This window comes from Hippopotamus amphibius, chromosome 3, assembly GCF_030028045.1.
Source record: "Hippopotamus amphibius kiboko isolate mHipAmp2 chromosome 3, mHipAmp2.hap2, whole genome shotgun sequence".
NCBI classification, from domain to species: Eukaryota; Metazoa; Chordata; class Mammalia; order Artiodactyla; family Hippopotamidae; genus Hippopotamus; species Hippopotamus amphibius.
The window spans coordinates 96,166,477-96,183,735 of NC_080188.1; the positions used below are offsets into that span (position 1 = coordinate 96,166,477).

Here is a 17,259-nt window from a genome sequence, read left to right on the forward strand (position 1 = left end):
AGAATCCTAGAGAAAGTCTTGGAAAAGGAAAATTATATTGTCTTACCAGCTGTTAAAATATACTTTTAAGATTACCTAATCAAAACAACATGGTGTAAAGTCCAGAAAGAAATAGCTAGAAGAAAGAAAAACACCCAGAAATAGACTAAAGTATATATGGAAATCTAATTTGTGATAAATGCATAATTTAAATTGAGGGGGAAAATGATGTTTGTGTAATTGGCCTCCATCTGGAATAAGATAAACACTACTTCACATCATACATGTATATATGGAAGGGGAATAGGGATGTAAATGTGAACATTAAATGATAAAGTAATAGAAGAAAATTTAAGATTACACTTTAATTTTTCTTAGAAGAAAAGTCTAGATGCCATTTTAAAAAGAGTTGGATAGTTTTTGATTAACAAAATTAGGAATTTTTGTGTGGGAAAATATATGACCAAAAGTAAAAAAGTAAAATTCTAGACTGAGAAAATATTTGCAAGGCTGCATGTTAAACAAAAAACTTGTACTTAATGTACAATGAGCTTCTATAAAACAGTAAGAAAAACAGAAACTTGATGGAAAAGCTTGCAATTAAGGAAGATACATAAGATGGAATGCGGCTGGCCAATACAAATGTATGAAATATATGAAAAAGGCTCAACTTCTTTAATAGAAGAAATACAAATTAAAATTAAATTGAAATTATTATGAAAATCAAAAACAGACAATAAGCTCCATTGCTGACCACGTTATGGGTAAGCAAATACTGTTGTTGTACATCCCTTATGGGCGTGTGAATTGCTGTAACCTTTTTGGAAGCAGCTATTGTAATATACATATCTATCTGTGTAGACAGAGCTATGTAAGTTTTTGTTTGTTTTGACTTCATGCAATTTCATGTGCAATTTTTCTTTTTTTTTTTTTTTTTTAATTTAACTATGTTCCCACCAAAGCAATTATTTTCTCTTGTTGGGCTTGGGATACAGTTATTTTTCTTCTGAGCTGTTAAGCAGTTAGAAATCTTTTTAAATGGAAACTTTTGATACACATGATGATTTGTATCATTAAACTGGAAAACAGACAACTGTTTATTTTGTTCACCAAGAAATATTTCAATAAGAATGTTTTGACAAGATATCTCAAACCATCCAAATACAGTCTTAAATAGCTTTAAAAGAATCATGAACAAAAACAATGATGGCAAAAACAATGGTAAGTTTAAATATAAAATTTTATGTTGACATTTTGGGATTTTAGAGATGGTTTATTTGTGATCACGTGAAATTAAAAATGATTGTTAATATTTAGGACATTATTTCTTCATTGAAGCCAGGTAGCTTATATTTTACTTAGCAAAACATTTCAATATTATTTTTATTTTTGAATGCTTGTAGAACATTTATTAAAATTAACATTAAAGAATCCCTAAGAGAAGGAAAAGGTAAAATACTAATACAAAGTAATGTAAAGTATTATAAAATGAGAAATCTCTACTCTTTTGTAGGGCCATGTGTATCCGTTTAGTTGCCTGCTTGACCTTGTGTGAAGTTTTGTCCCTCATTTTACTAACCTCTTCTCTTCATTGCAAAAAAAAAAAAAAATTTCTATATGTCTTATCTTACTCTCTGAAGAAATAAAAAGTAGCAGAAAATGGGTGAGATGGAGTGGAAGGTAAAATTAGAATAATTTCAATCAGCCAAAATCTTGAGAGTACTTTAGCGAGAGAACTGTAAACAAAATAAAAATATGATAGTACATATTGTATGACCCTGATTATTCACAATTTATTAATAACTATATTAAAAATGTAACCCTGTGCATAATCATTTAATGTATATTTAAAATTTAAACATTGAATTTAAAGTTGAGAAGAGCAGTGTGCTTTGCTATAATCTGAATAGTTTCAGAGCACTATAGGGTTCTTTCAGTAAGCCCTAGAACAGTCTACCATCTTTCTGAATCTAACACTGGGTTCAGTATACTCCAGCAGATAGTTTTTTGGTCATGTGGTTTCACATTTATAATGAATCTTAGACCTAAGACCATGTGGTGGCCTCCAGAATTATTCTGTGTGCCTTTGGGGTGGTGGGCACCCAGGTTGGTTGGAGTAAGCCCACAATAAGAAAAAGCACTCAAGGTTCTAAAGAGTTTTTTTTTTTCATTTTATTCATTTATTATTTTTTTTGAGGTACACTAAGTTCAATCATCTGTTTTTATACACATATCCCTGTATTCCCTCCCTCCCTCGACTCCCCCCACCCTCCCCGTCCCAGTCCTCTAAGGCATCAACCATCTTCGAGTTGAACTCCCTTTGTTATACAGCAACTTCCACTGGCTGTTTTACAGTTGGTAGTATATATATGTCTATGCTACTATCTCACTTCATCTCAGCTTCCCCTTCACCCCCCGCCCCCCCCCAAACCTCGGGTTCTCCAGTCCATTCTCTGCATCTGCGTCCTTATTCTTGTCTTGTCACTGAGTTCATCAGTACCATTTTTAGATTCCGTACATATGAGTTAGCATACAATATTTGTCCTTCTCTTTCTGACTTACTTCACTCTGTATGACAGACTCTAGGTCTATCCACCTCATTACACATAGCTTCATCTCATTCATTTTATAGCTGAGTAATATTCCATTGTATATATATGCCACATCTTCTTTATCCATTCATTTGTTGATGGGCATTTAGATTGCTTCCATGTCCTGGCTATTGTAAATAGTGCTGCAATAAACATTATGGCACGTTTCTTTTCGGATTATGGTTTTCTTTGCGTATATGCCCAGTAGTGGGATTACTGAATCATATGGTAGTTATATTTTTAGTTATTAAGGAACCTCCAAACTGTTTTCCATAGTGGCTGTACCAACTTACATTCCCACCAACAGTGCAGGAGAGTTCCCTTTTCTCCACACCCTCTCCAACATTTGTTTCCAGATTTTGTGATGATGGCCATTCTGATCGGTGTGAGGTGATAACCTTGTTGTGGCTTTGACTTGCATTTCTCTGATGATGAGTGATGTTGAGCATCTTTTCATGTGTTTGTTGGCCATCTGTGTGTCTTCTCTGAGAAATGTCTATTTAGGTCTTCTGCCCGTTTGTGGATTGGGTTATTTGCTTTTTTGGTATTAAGCTGCATGAGCTGCTTGTATATTTTGGAGGTTAATCCTTTGTCCGTTGTTTCATAGGCAACTGTTTTTTCCCATTCTGAGGGTTGCCTTCTAGTCTTGTTTATGGTTCCTTTCACTGTGCAAAAGCTTTTAAGTTTCATGAGGTCCCATTTGTTTATTCTTGATTTTATTTCCCTGATTCTAGGAGGTGGGTCAAAAAGGATCTTGCTTTGATGTATGTCATAGAGTGTTCTGCCTGTGTTTTCCTCTAGGAGTTTTATAGTGTCTGGCCTTACATGTAGGTCTTTAATCCATTTGGAGTTTATTTTTGTGTATGGTGTTAGGAAGTGTTCTAATTTCATTCTTTTACATGTAGCTGCCCAATTTTCCCAGCACCACTTATTGAAGAGGCTGTCTTTTTTCCATTGTATATTCGTGCCTCCTTTGTCAAAGATAAGGTGCCCATATGTGTTTGGGCTTACCTCTTGAGTTCTCTATTCTTTTCCATTGATCTTCCTTTCTATTTTTGTGCCAGTACCATACTGTCTTGATCACTATGGCCTTGTAATATAGTTTGAAGTCAGGAAGCCTGATTCTACCAACTCCATTTTTCCTTCTCCAGATTGCTTTGGCTATTCGGGGTCTTTTGCGTCTCCATACAAATCGTAAGATTTCTTGCTCTAGTTCTGTGAAAAATGCCATTGGTAATTTGATCGGGATTGCATTGAATCTGTAAATTGCTTTGGGTACTACAGTCATTTTCATGATGTTGATTCTTCCAATCCAGGAACATGGTATGTCCCTCCATCTGTTTGTGTCGTCTTTGATTTCTTTCATCAGTGTCTTAAAGTTTTCTGCATACAGGTCTTTTGCCTCCTTAGGCAGGTTTATTCCTAGGTATTTGATTCTTTTGGTTGCAATGGTGAATGGGAGAGTTTCCTTAATTTCTCTTTCTGCTCTTCCATTGTTAGTGTATAGGAATGCAAGAGATTTCTGTGCATTCATTTTGTATCCTGCTACTTTACTAAACTCATCAATGAGTGCTAGCAGTTTTCTGGTAGAGTCTTTAGGGTTTTCTATATGTAATATCATGTCATCTGCAAAGAGTGACAATTTTACTTCTTTTCCAATTTGGATTCCTTTTATTTCTTTTTCTTCTCTGATTGCTGTTGGCTAAAACTTCCAAAACTGTGTTGAATAATAATGGTGAGAGTGGACACCCTTGTCTTGTTCCTGTTCTTAGAGGGAATTCTTTCAGTTTTTCCCCATTGAGAACGATGTTGGCTTTTGGTTTTTCATATATGGCTTTTATTATGTTGAGGTAACTTCCTTCTATGCCCATTTTCTGGAGAACTTTTATAATAGATGGATGTTGAATTTTGTCAAAAGCTTTCTCTGCATCTATTGAGATGATCATATGGTTTTTATCCTTCAATTTGTTATGATGTATCACGTTGATTGATTTACATATATTGAAGAATCCTTGCATCCCAGGGATAAACCCCACTTGATCATGGTGTATGATCTTTTTAATGTGCTGTTTGAGTCTGTTAGCTAGTATTTTGTTGAGGATTTTTGCATCTATATTCATCAGTGATATTGGTCTGCAATTTTCTCTTTTTGTGCCATCTTTGCCTGGTTTTGGTATCAAGGTGATGGTTGCCTTGTAGAATAAGTTTGGGAGTGTTCCTCCTTCTGCAATATTTTGGAAGAGTTTGAGAAGGATAGGTGTTAGCTCTTCTCTAAATGTTTGATAGAATTCTCCCGTGAATCCATTTGGCCCTGGGCTTTTGTTTGTTGGGAGATTTTTAATCACTGCCTCAATTTTTGTACTTGGATTGGTCTATTCACAGTTTCTATTTCTTCCTGGTTCAGTCTTGGAAGATTGTATTTTTCTAAGAATTTATCCATTTCTTCCAGATTATCTAATTTATTGGCATATAGTTGCTTGTAGTATTCTCTCATGATCTTTTAAAGAGTTTTTTTTTTTTAAATTATTATTTAAAAGTCGGTCTCTCTTGCTCTCACTTTCTCTCCCCTACTCTTGATTTTAGAGGTTTCAAATAGTTTTCTACCCTGAAAGAGTCGTCCATAGACCAGCAGCATGGTATCCCTGGGGGGTTTAATAGAGCTTCAGTCTCTCAGGCCCCACTGCAGACCTGCTGAATTGGAATCTGCATTTTAACAGGATCTCCAGGTGATTCACATGCATATCCAAGTTCAAGAGCCTGCCACATGGGATAGGTAGACACTAGGCTGAAATTATTATCTCCACTTGGAAGGATTGGTTAGTTTTCCAAAGCCACTTACATTCCATAGCTCTTTGAAATGTCCCAGCGTCACCTCATATTCCTGTTGGAAGCTTCTGGCTTTTATATGCCTTAAGTAAGGAAGACTGTTGATGTTATCACAGCAGCGTGTGTCCTGGGCAATGTTGTTTCCATTTATTGGTTACCTTCTCTTTGCTTGGCATGGTGCACAATGTCTCATCTGTAAATTTTCTCATTTGATCCTCTCAACAACTTGACAAAATAGGTTTTAGCAAGCCAATTTACAGAAACGAATACTAGGGCTCAGGGAAGGGTTTGCTTGCAGAAGTTTAGATATGTTAGAGCTGAAATTCAAACCCAAGTTCGTCTCACCTACATCCACGTTTCCCACCTCCCCAGCTGTTTACAGCTGTGCCAAGTTGCTGCCGTGCTGCTGTGCTCCATTCACAGGAAGGAAGTACATGTGATAGTCGCCCATTTGTCTCGAACAGAAAAGTCTGTGTCAGAGATGGATACGGTGGCTCTGATGTCCCCTCTTTCCTGACATGTAAATGTTTAGTCTAATATTCCTTAATTTTGTAAGATCTTTGCATAATTTTGTGGATTTTTTTTCTTGCAAATGTGAGGGAAGAGAATTCATACTTTTGTTTAAATCAAATTCTCGAAAAAAGTCCGTGACCCACGAGTTGTTAAAAACTACCGCCCTAATCAGGCTGTATCCTGATGGAAGTAGCTGTTGGAATTCGCACCCATCTGCTTGCACCACTAGACTTTCCCAGCTCCTACCTCCTTAACCACTCCTTCTCAGTCCTGAAAGGGCATCAGAATCACCTCTAGATCCTTTAAAAAATACATGTGTTCAGGCCACTTCTCAGACCTTTTGAAGTATCGTCTTTGGTAATGGAGCTCAGAAATCTGTGTGTATAGGAAGTCCACAAATGATTCTGACTACAGAGCTGTTAAGTCAGCACACTTTTCTTTAAAATCTTTGAAAAAGAAAAAGAGGATACTTTATGCATACCCTCCAGGAGGTATGGAGTAATCTCCTGGAGGGGGACCTGGAGTAGACTCAGCGCTTCTGCAGGTGACTCATCACCAGCTACGTGCTGAGGCAGCAGAGAGACCCAGGCTCCATTTGGCCCTTTACTTGTCTTTAAAGATTCTGCTGTGTTGCCTACTGCTTTTGAGACTGGTATATGTTTGCAAGTCTTTAGCTATGATATTGCAAAAAATAACATCTTGAAGATGTTTTGACAAATAAATTTGATTTTTGAGTTATTTTCTTCCTGAGAGAATTAAAAAGAAAGTTCCAAGGACTTTCTGGGGAGAGATTGTTCAGCTAAGCTTTCACGTTGTTGATTTTGTTTTACGTAGTTACTCTTGCTAACCACTTTATCTGCTTATTAGCAAATTGAAGTTTTTCTTCATCATTCATCCATGCCTGCTAGAAATGCTTGACGTTTTCCACTCACACAGGTTCTGACAACTTCACTTCACTCATCCTCTCAAATATTCATCTTTGAAATAAGATGAGCTGTTTATTCATGGGCATAAGGAGAGATGATTGGTAGAAATGGACTCGTGTTTTTCCATTACATTTTGTAATCATGTCTTAGTTCACTGTGATGATCCACGATTTTCTCTTTGTTTCAGAGAACTGTCAAAATGGTCAACTATCATGTACTGAGGACTGATTTGTATAGGACAAGTTTAGAAGCTTGAATACCAATAGATTGTCAAAGGCCCTGTTTCGAAGAGACCATCCAGTCCAACCTCTATACCATGTCTCTGAGATAGCTTTGTGCCTTTCAGGGGAATTAACGACTTCATTGCAGCTATTCTGCCTTCTAGCAGCTCTAGCTGACAGAAAGTTTGTTCTTCAGCTGCGTTAAATGCTGTCTCCGAACCTTCTACTTTCAATTCTAGTTTTGTTCTCTGAACTTTGCAGAGTCAGTCAAATCCTTCCCTACATAACAGCCTTAGGAAACTTAAACTTCAATCTCCAGAAACTTGATGCTGCACCTTAATTTCTCTTCTCAAGCTACAAAATGAGCTCCTCAAGAGCCTTGTTTTCCAGAGTAGACACACCAGTCGCAACCACATACGTCAGTGAGACAGTCACCAGAGCCCTGAATCATAATCACGTGTCTGAAACTGGGTCCTTTCCTGTTTCCTCCCCCCTCTTCTGGTTTCAGTTCATTTAATTCTGTTCTGTTCCTGGCCTCTTAGATACATTTATCTTTACATTTTATTTTATTTGATAAGAATACTGGTGAGAGACAGCAGAATCTTCTAAGAGAGTTATCTAAAATAATTAGAAATTAATATTTCTAAAGGATGATTTAAGGTCCAAAAGCCACCTTTAGTAAATGAGTGCAGTAAGGCATCCTGCCCAGCCTTTGGGGAGATCCACAACTATTGCAGTGCTTTAAAGCAATTCTGTGATTAATACTATAGATAGATTATCTATCACGAAACTAAGTCATTAAAACAATCTCTGCCTTATCTCACTTCTGTATTTAAAATTTCTCTGTGTTCACTTCAAGATACTCTTTTAAGTCAAGGATTTTTCTGAATCTAAAGGCTTTTTGTAGGCATTCTCTCCTCAGTAATTATAAAGTGTTTCATGTTACTAATTTTAGGTAACTGGTTTCTCTAAGTGGGCACAGAAATTATATTGCCTTTTCCAATATAAAGAGAGCCTCAGAGGTCAAGACTGTAGGAAGAACAGAGGAACTCTGAAAATGCGAAATTGCTGATAAGTATTTTAGAAAAGCTATTGAATAGGTTAAGTTTTTTTCATTGGTTTATTATGGCCAGATTTAGAGAAAAGGGTGATATAATCTAGTGAATTGGTACCTTCTGGGATAATTAACTCAACCAAAAAAATTCTCCACTTCTCTCTATCTTTCCTTCCTCCTAGAACAAATGGATGATGGTGCAGTGCTTTGGAAAACAGCTCTGTCTCAATATAAGAAAAAACCCAAACACACCTCTTTTAATTCTTCCTATACAAAATTAAACAAAGACAGTAGAGTAGAGGCTAATCTGATTACATTTCTTATCATGTTCAAAAAGTCTTCAGATTTCCTAGGCCTTAGATCCCCCTTCTGGAGAACTTATGAGGAAACTGGAAGCCATGCATCCCAAGTAACTGCTCTCCATATGTGGTGGTGTGCTGGAGTGGGCTTGTGCTGGCTTCTGAGACCTATTTTTACTAGTCAGTAAATTTGTGAGCTCATTGACCTCACATAGATAGCTTCAAATTGGCCATGGTGGGAGCATTTACACCATGGAAACTGGCAAATGCTACAGATCGGAGCTGGTTGTTAAACATTTACCAGCTTCTCGTATCTAGCATATTCATGTGAAAACAGACATTTTAATTTAAAAAATTGAAAGTATTTGTTAATATTAGAACTCTTACATTGTTTTATGGACTTGTAAGACTGGAAGTATCTTCTAATCTTTTGTTTACCGCTTTCTTCAAGTAGGATATTACTAGAAACATTCTTGATGTCATATGTAAGAGAACATTAAAAACATATGTAAGGGCTATACACAGTTAAGATTTTCAAAAATAATTCTGTAATGCATCTCTACAGAATAATTCTGTAATTTATTCTATTTTGACTGCCATTAAAAATCAGATTTCACTTTCAAGAAGTCATTTAATTTAAGTGTTTAGAAATATGACTCTGAAGGAGGGAGTGAGAGGAGATAATATAATCTTTTAACTCTGTAATTTCTTCTGCAACTGTTTTTTATTCTTTTGCCTTTCCTTGGTTTTTCTTTCTCCCCTCCTCCTTTATTTGCTCCTCATCTTTTCTATTTTTATAACCATACCCACCCTCCTCCATTGTTTATTTGGCCCTCGAAGGTTTGCATTTCTTTTAGAAATTTGCTCAGCATTTTAGGTTGCTAAGATGTGCTAAAACAGGAGCCAATTAATGACATGTTTGTCCACACGTTCTAGGAAACGTGCAGGGTTCATTCTGCAAGAACGATTTGCAGGCTCTAATATGTTAGAATGTCAAACAAGTGGAAACCATTACTAGCACTAATGTCTTAACCCCAGGTTTACCACTGAGGAAGGAAGGTCATTGATTTAAAGGCCCATCTGTTCCAAAGCTGTGTCTGACTTGCTTGCACAGTCTTTTGTGAATCAAATCAGTTCAGTGATTGTGCTGCTTGTGTAACTGTTTATCAGTTTCTCAATATCATTGGCTATGTGTGCATTTTACCATGATACCTTTGAGAAATGAGGTTTTGTTTTTGGATGCTATAGTTATTCAGCACCGTGTTTAGTATATTACATCTACCAGGGAAATGTACGTATTTCAAAATTGTCCCTAGCTCTAAGAATTATTTAGTCAGTGAATTAAGTATATAAACTTCGAATGAGTTAGTGAACTTATATTTTAGCAGTAATTTGATGTTGGAGGATTCATCTCAGTGTGAGTTTCATCTCTATTTACAGGATGAAAGATGAAGCGTTCTGTTATTGTGCTCAAGTTCTTTCTTAAAATACCCTTAATCTACTTATTTTTCCTAAATAATGATGCTATACCTCTTAGATAGAACTTCACAATTTACCACCCACTTTCACATTTATCTCATTTTCCATTAGATAGTTTCCTTCTGCAGTTTTCTTCTCATATAAGGTCATTGAATAATTGACTCTAAGATTGGAAAGGGACCTTAAATTTATCTGATCAATTACTCTACCCAACAGTCAGCCTGTCTGTCAGCTGTTTCCAGAAGGAGAAAATATTAGAGGGACTAATTGGGTCCAATAAGGAGGTGAAAGTAAATTTTCCTTTCTGTGGGAAAAGCAGACAGTATAATTTTTTACTTTTGCCCCTTTATTTGATCCTTTTTTCCAGTCTTGAGTATGGATTCTGCTTCAGGGTCTCCCTGGTCACCTTGAGACCATTAATTCCTCCCATTTGAGGGCTTTGCCAGTCTGCTGTCAGCTGCAGACTTTCCTCAAATGCTGAGCCTAAGAGTGTGGGGCTCTGGGGTGTTAAATATTTATGTTTTATTTTTAAAGCAATAGAAGTTCCTTCCTCCCTCCCTCCCTTCCTTCCTCCCTCCCTCCCTCCCTTGCTGCCTTCCTTCCTCCCTTCTTCCCCCTCCCCATCTCCCTCCTTTCTGATTTAGTTCTTTCAAATCACATCAATACACAATTGGGACAAATTAAGAGTTACAACACGTATGGAATTTATTTTTATTTATTTATAGTTATCTTTTTATTTTTAAAATTATATTTTTTTACAAGTATGGAATTTAAAATCATTTGCTTGCTCCAGTTTGGGACTGATTATTTCTGACTTCAGTAAAAGTTTGGATCTTATGTTAAAAAATTTTTATCTTATCTTGTTCTGATAAGAATATAGACCCTTGTATATATATGCCACATCTTCTTTATCCATTCATTTGTTGATGGGCATTTCGGTTGCTTCCATGTCCTGGCTATTGTAAATAGTGCTGCAATAAACATTATAGTACAAGTTTCTTTTGGGATTATGGTTTTCTTCGGGTATATGCCCAGTAATGGGATTACTGGATCATATGGTAGTTCTATTTGTAGTTTTTTAAGGAACCTCCAATTACTCAGCTACAGAAAGGGATGAGATGGAGCTATATGTAATGAGGTGGATAGAACTACAGTCTGTCATGCAGAGTGAAGTAAGTCAGAAAGAGAAAGACAAATATTGTATGCTAACTCACATATACGAAATCTAAAAATGGTACTGAGGAACTCAGTGACAAGAACAAGGACGCAGATACAGCGAATGGACTGGAGAACTCGAGGTTTGGGAGGGGGCGGGCGGTGAAGGGGAAGCTGAGACGAAGCGAGAGAGTAGCACAGACATATATATACTACCAACTGTAAAATAGATAGCCAGTGGGAAGTTGTTGTATAACAAAGGAAGTCCAACTCGAGGATGGAAGATGCCTTAGAGGACTGGGGCAGGGAGGGTGGGGGGGACTCGAGGGGGGGAGTCAAGGAAGGGAGGGAATACGGGGATATGTGTATAAAAACAGATGATTGAACTTGGTGTACCCCCCCCCAAAAAAAAAAAAAAAAAGAATATAGACCCACTCGGGTATGTTAATTGTTCTGAGATAAGATGAGAAGGATGGAAACAGCCCAGCCAGGCTAAGTGGTGTATGAATTGATCGTCTTTTAACGCTAGTTTGATTGATGGTTTGTGCCGCGTAAAGTGACTGGAAAACTGATAGGCACACAAAACTGGAAAAATCGGTGCTAAAACCAGGGAAACTGTATTCCCTGAGCCAATGTAGTGCAGCCTGTGCAAGGATGATTCCTCATCTGCAGAGTCAGGAACAGCGTGACTACTTCTTAAAGAGACTGTGAGGAAAGTAAGACCAAGGTGAAAACAACCGTCCCCAAGTGTACTGGGAAGAGCGCCTGCTGCCTTTTCCTCCGTTGCCAGGAGAGAGATGAGCCAGTGCCTGGTAGATGTGAGTCACCAGTTATGTCCACATGGGATGATGTCCCTGATAAACCTGGGATCTGGTCCACGCAGACACTAAACAGGAGTGCATATGTCATCCTGTCGTAAACTCCATCTTTATAGCTGAGTGCTGAGGAAAAGCTGTCATTCCTTTGTAAGACAAATTGAAAGTAAATTGACACCGAGAGGCTTACTCCAAAATCTTCCATTTTACCTCTGTTTCTGGAATAGAAAGGCAAAGTCTCTTTAGAACCCTTTGTTTGGATCTTACAACACAAGCAGCCTTAGAGCCACTCGCCTGGAGAGCTTTTGTGGTTCTTCTCTGTGACCATGGAGATTAATCTTCTTCCTGGGAAATCAGCTGTTCACAACCCTGCTGGCTTCCTCCCCAAGGAATAATTTCCATTCCTGCCTGAGAGTGTGGGATGGGGCACAAGCGTTGAGGCCTTGGGGCACAGCCTCCCTGACCTTGCCTCAGGCCCCCTTCAGTTATTCAGTTATTCCCTTTGCCATTCCAGAAAGGAACATCTCAAGGGCAAGTTCTGCTGTCAGCCAAGCTGCTGGGAGCACAGAATTTAGAAGACCATTCCTTTATTCACTTAGTTGTGAATTTATTTAACTGATATTTCTGTGTTCTCACTGTGTCTCAGACTCTATGCCAGACACAAGTGATACATGCGTGAGCTGATGTAGACACCATCGCAGTACATGTAGTGTGGGATGGGGTTAAACACATCACACTGATTAATGTAACTTTTCCAACTGAGGTATGAAAAATAACAAAGGAACTGGGCTTAGATGAAAGATACGCTAAGGAAACCATCGCTATCCACCATCAGAGGGATGAGAGATGCGTGTGAGGAGTAGAGGGCATCACAGGAAGAGCCCTGTGCTGAAGGAGACGTGACTGGAAGATGGAGATCCTCAGGCCAGACCCCATGGGGGTTAGAGATCCCATTGTTCCTGGGGAAAGTAAGGTTCTTCTCTCCTCACAGAAACAGTTCAGAAAAGAGACAAGGGGATCAGGAAAGTAAATTGAGGATTTACTTAAGCAAGAATACGCTCTCAGAGGGAGAGCAGTCACACAGGGGAGTGGCTGCCCTGGTGTCTTTGGCAAGCTGGTTATGAGGGGTATACAAATGAAGGGGTGGAGTATTCAGTGGGTTGGGGGGAGTTTGGGCTCATATTCCCTGATTTTCACCCCAGCCCCATCTTCCCGAGGGGAGGAGGGCTTTTTGTCCTTATTTAGCTTAGATCAGAAGTGTCAAAGCATCTGTGCATGATGGGTACTTGGCTGCAAGGCTAATTTTATCATAATGAATGCATAGTGAGCAACAGGTTACATTGGACACAGGAGATTCCCACCTTCACCCACCTCTCTTTATCTGCCTCCTGGACACTTGTCACCCCCAACATGCATGGTTTGCTGTCAGTCTGGAGCTTCCTGCATTTCTTTATGGACCCCTGCTGTTTACAAGATTTCCCGCCATCTGGCCCCTGCCCCCCTTTTTCTGTTCATCTCTAGCTACCTGCCTGCTATAACACTAAGGAAAACTTTGATGTTTATGGTGAAGGCCAGTAGGAAGTTAGCTGATGGATTTCAGGTAGCAGGAACTGGATGAGGACTGTATTTTGAAAAGACAGCTCCGGCTTTGGGAGGGAAAACAGCTAGAGAGAGGCCAGACAGCTGGTGGTAACATTTCATTTTGGAGCCTTGAAGCTCCAAGTTGTGGATCCAAAATTCCTTCATCATTGCCTCCATCCTGAACACTGTTCCCATGCCTGTACCCTTCTCCAGACCCTGCATTCCTTGACTGCAGGAATGCTGCTTTACTTGCTTTGGGGGCCTGGTAGTGCCTGCCACTGGGATCTTCATACATTCAGCAAATGCTGTATTTAACTGTGGCTCTTCCCTGTCTCACAAGACATGTCAGCCACCCTAAAAGATCACAGCCCAGGACTTCCTGGTTGTGCAGTGGTTAAGAATCTGCCTGCAATGCAGGGGACACAGGTTCCATCACTGGTCAGGGCAGATCCCACATGCCACAGAGCAGCTAAGCCCGTGTGCCACAACTACTAAAGCCCCTGCACCCTAGAGCCTGCACGCCTCAACTACTTAGACTGCATGCCATAACTACTGAGCCTGTGTGCTGCAACTACTGAAGCCTATACACCTATAGCCAGTGCTCCGCAACAAGAGAAGCCACCACAATGAGGAGCCGGTGTACCACAATGAAGAGTAGCCCCCGCTTGCAGCAACTAGTGAAAGCTTGCACGCAGCAATGAAGACCCAACATAGCCAAGAAAAAGAAAAAAAGAAAAAAGAAGATCACAGCCCTTCTGTTTTCTGGTGACAGTATTATCTAGCAATCTATTCCTGAAGACAGAGGAAGTGTATACAAATACACTTTCCTTTTCTTTTCCTAGCCCGTGTATGCTGTGCACTTTATTTCCATATACTATCTTCTGTAAAATGACCTGTACAGCTCTATCTTTATGTCAGCCTAAAATATTGGTGTTGCCATTACTACCTCCTTACGAATATAATAGACACATTGGGGAGATTTGTTCCTGAGATTTCCTGCAGATTTGAAGAAGCAAAACCACGTTGGAAATTTCTGACTCTGGAAACATAAATAAATAAAGCAGTGATATGGAGTGGGGCAGCCTGTGGCAGACTGGAAAAAGCATGCTCTATCTCAAAGCATTTAAATTCAAACACAAGACAGGCTCTGAGGGCCAAAGGAAACAGTGGGATGCCAGATTTGGCTAAGGGACTATGAGTGTGCTGTTTCCTCTTTAAGTGATTAGAGAAGTTTTGTCTTTTAATCCAGAGGAGTAATAGAAGATTCCAGTGTGCTCATGTACTCATTATGGGCTGTGGGCCAAGCTCTTCTGAGTGACTGAAGCTGCAAAGTTGTGTTGGGGTAAAGCAGCAGGACCAGAAAGCCTCTGACATGGTAATCTTTTCTGATAACTTTGGGAGGCAGGCTTCGGAGACCCCCGGCTTCCTGGCCTCTGTTTTCTCTGGTAGTGGGCTGGTGCAGCTTCCCTATGCCTCAAGCCCACTAACACACCCACTGAGGGGGTGAGTGTGACAGAAAGAAAGAAGATTATTATGACTGGAAATCAGAAGCACAGAAAACATCTCTTTCCACATACATACCTTCTGGGCGAGTCCCTGGAGGTAGATTTAGTGAGACTTTCCTTCCAAGTGAAAAACGAGGGACAGATAAATATGGCTTTGATGCTGCTCCCACCTGATCCTTAGATTAAGATTAGCTTCAGCTTAGGCTGAGAGGTCGCACAGGACGTGGTGTCAGCAGTTAGCAGTCACTCAAATCACACACTCAGGAATCTCACGCAAAGAATACTTAGGTAACATATTTCTAAGGGAAGGACAATCCCAACTCTTCTTCCTCCTCCCCCTCCCCTCCCCCTCCTTCTCCTTCTCCTCCTCCTCCTCCTCCTTCTCCTTCTTTTTTTAACTAGGGTTGAGCAGTCCTAGTGATTTTCAAAACAGGAGGACCTTTTTTTCACTGCGGAAATTGGGCCTGTTGGATGGATGAAGCAGAAAGGAGCAGAACAACAGGATTATTTTGCTGCCGTGCCCTGCAATTTTATTACTCCTCCTAAAACGCAGTGGAATAGGCAGCATGGTTTATGTTTGAATTCTGGGCCCTTCAGCAAAACCTGTTCTCTTTGGCTGCATTTCTACAATAATGATAAAAAAAAAGTATCTGTCTTTTGTATTTTAGTGGGCTGTTGTAAAAAGAAAACTAGATTATGTATTGCAAAGCACCTCACAGTGACAAGATAATGTAATGTAATAATAATAATAATATTTAAAAAGATAATAGCAACATATAGCATTTGTTTTTTGCCAGGCACTGTTTTAAGCATTGATACTCATTATTTAACTTAGTTCTTATAATAACCTTATGAGGTAGAATCTAGTATCTCATTTATAAAAGGGAATGCTAAAGTAGCTATTCAAAGCCAGCCAGTAAGAACTGGTGCCAGGATCTGAACCCACACAGTCTGGCTCTAGAAGTTAATGCTTTTAGTCACTATGGTTTAAAAAAAAATAAAAAAGTAAAATTTTAACTAAATGAGAAGACCAGCGTTTGAATCCTGGGTTCATTTGTTCTGTAACTGAGGTCAGGCCTCTTAAGCAGGCTTAACTTTAGTTTGCTTACCTTAAAATAGAGATGGGTAACAATAGCTATTTTTAGGTGTTTGGTGGGGACCAAATAAGAAAACATGAAAATTGAGTGTTTAATGACAGGAGGCACACTATGTATTAGTTATTGGGAGTGGAGGGCGTACAGGTCTGCTTGGGCTTCCGTAACAAAACACCACAACAGACACGTGTTTCCTCACAGTTCTGGAAGCTGGAAGTCCAAGGTTAAGGTACCCACAGTGTTGGTTTCTGATGAGGCCTCCCTTCCTGATTTGCAGGCGGCTGCCTGTCTGCTGTGTCCTCACATGGCCGTTTCTTCATGCATGTAGAGAGAGAGAGAATCTTTGGTGTCTTTTCTTCTTCCTATAAGGACAGCAATCCTTCTGGATTATGACCTCATTTAACCTTAATTACCCCCTTAAAGGTCTTCTTTCCAAATATAGTCACATTGGAACTTAGGGCTTCAACTTATGATTCTGGGGTCACAGTTCAGTGCATAACACATGGGAAGCTGGGGAGAGAGAACTAGAAGGCTAGGAGGGGTGTTTGGAGTATTTTATTTTTAGGGTAGATTTCTCAGGCATCAACTGGGAGGGCAAAGAAGTTATCAGCTGTGTGTAATAAATTAGTAAGTTTTTACACTGTGTCATTTGCCTTCCCTTTAGTGCGCTAGAAAAAGTCTCCATACTATCTATTTTTGGGCTTTTAGGTGAGCCTGAATTTAAATACATTGGGAATATGCACGGCAATGAGGCTGTCGGACGGGAACTGCTCATTTTCCTGGCCCAGTACCTGTGCAATGAGTACCAGAAGGGCAACGAGACCATCGTACAGCTGATCCATGGCACCCGGATCCACCTCATGCCCTCCCTCAACCCCGACGGCTTTGAGAAGGCGGCGTCTCAGGTGGGTGCGGGCCACTCGCTGCAGGGCACGCTTGCTGTTCCTTGTGGCTTGTGCATATATGCTCGTCTGTGAGGAGTGTCTGCGCACACGCAGCTTACAGAGGGTGCGGGGCGGGTGTGAGTGACACGCTGCGTAATTTTCTGATAAGGAGAACGTTCAGAAGGTGAGGGATGCTGGGTGAGGGTTTCTTCAGCAGGGATTGGGAATGAATATTTTGTTAGTCAGTATTTAAGTAATGTTTTGTTTTTGTTATTACATAAATCCTATTTATTCATTCACGTTTGTGACTAGGTAAATTTCTTCCTAAAAATCTAGA

The 17,259-nt window shown here is 39.5% G+C and overlaps 1 protein-coding gene across 3 annotated transcripts in view; it reads left to right on the top strand.

Annotated features, from left to right (window-relative positions):
- Positions 1-17,259, top strand: part of CPE (carboxypeptidase E) — a 115,918-nt gene that overhangs the window by 68,409 nt on the left and 30,250 nt on the right. For 2 of the 3 annotated variants that reach the window (XM_057726135.1, XM_057726136.1), the window contains exon 2: positions 16,747-16,943. In XM_057726135.1, the coding sequence (XP_057582118.1) occupies positions 16,747-16,943 (197 nt within the window). Of the gene's footprint in view, positions 1-12,753; positions 12,827-16,746; positions 16,944-17,259 lie in introns of those variants that run through there. The other variant, XM_057726137.1, reaches the window with a different exon arrangement.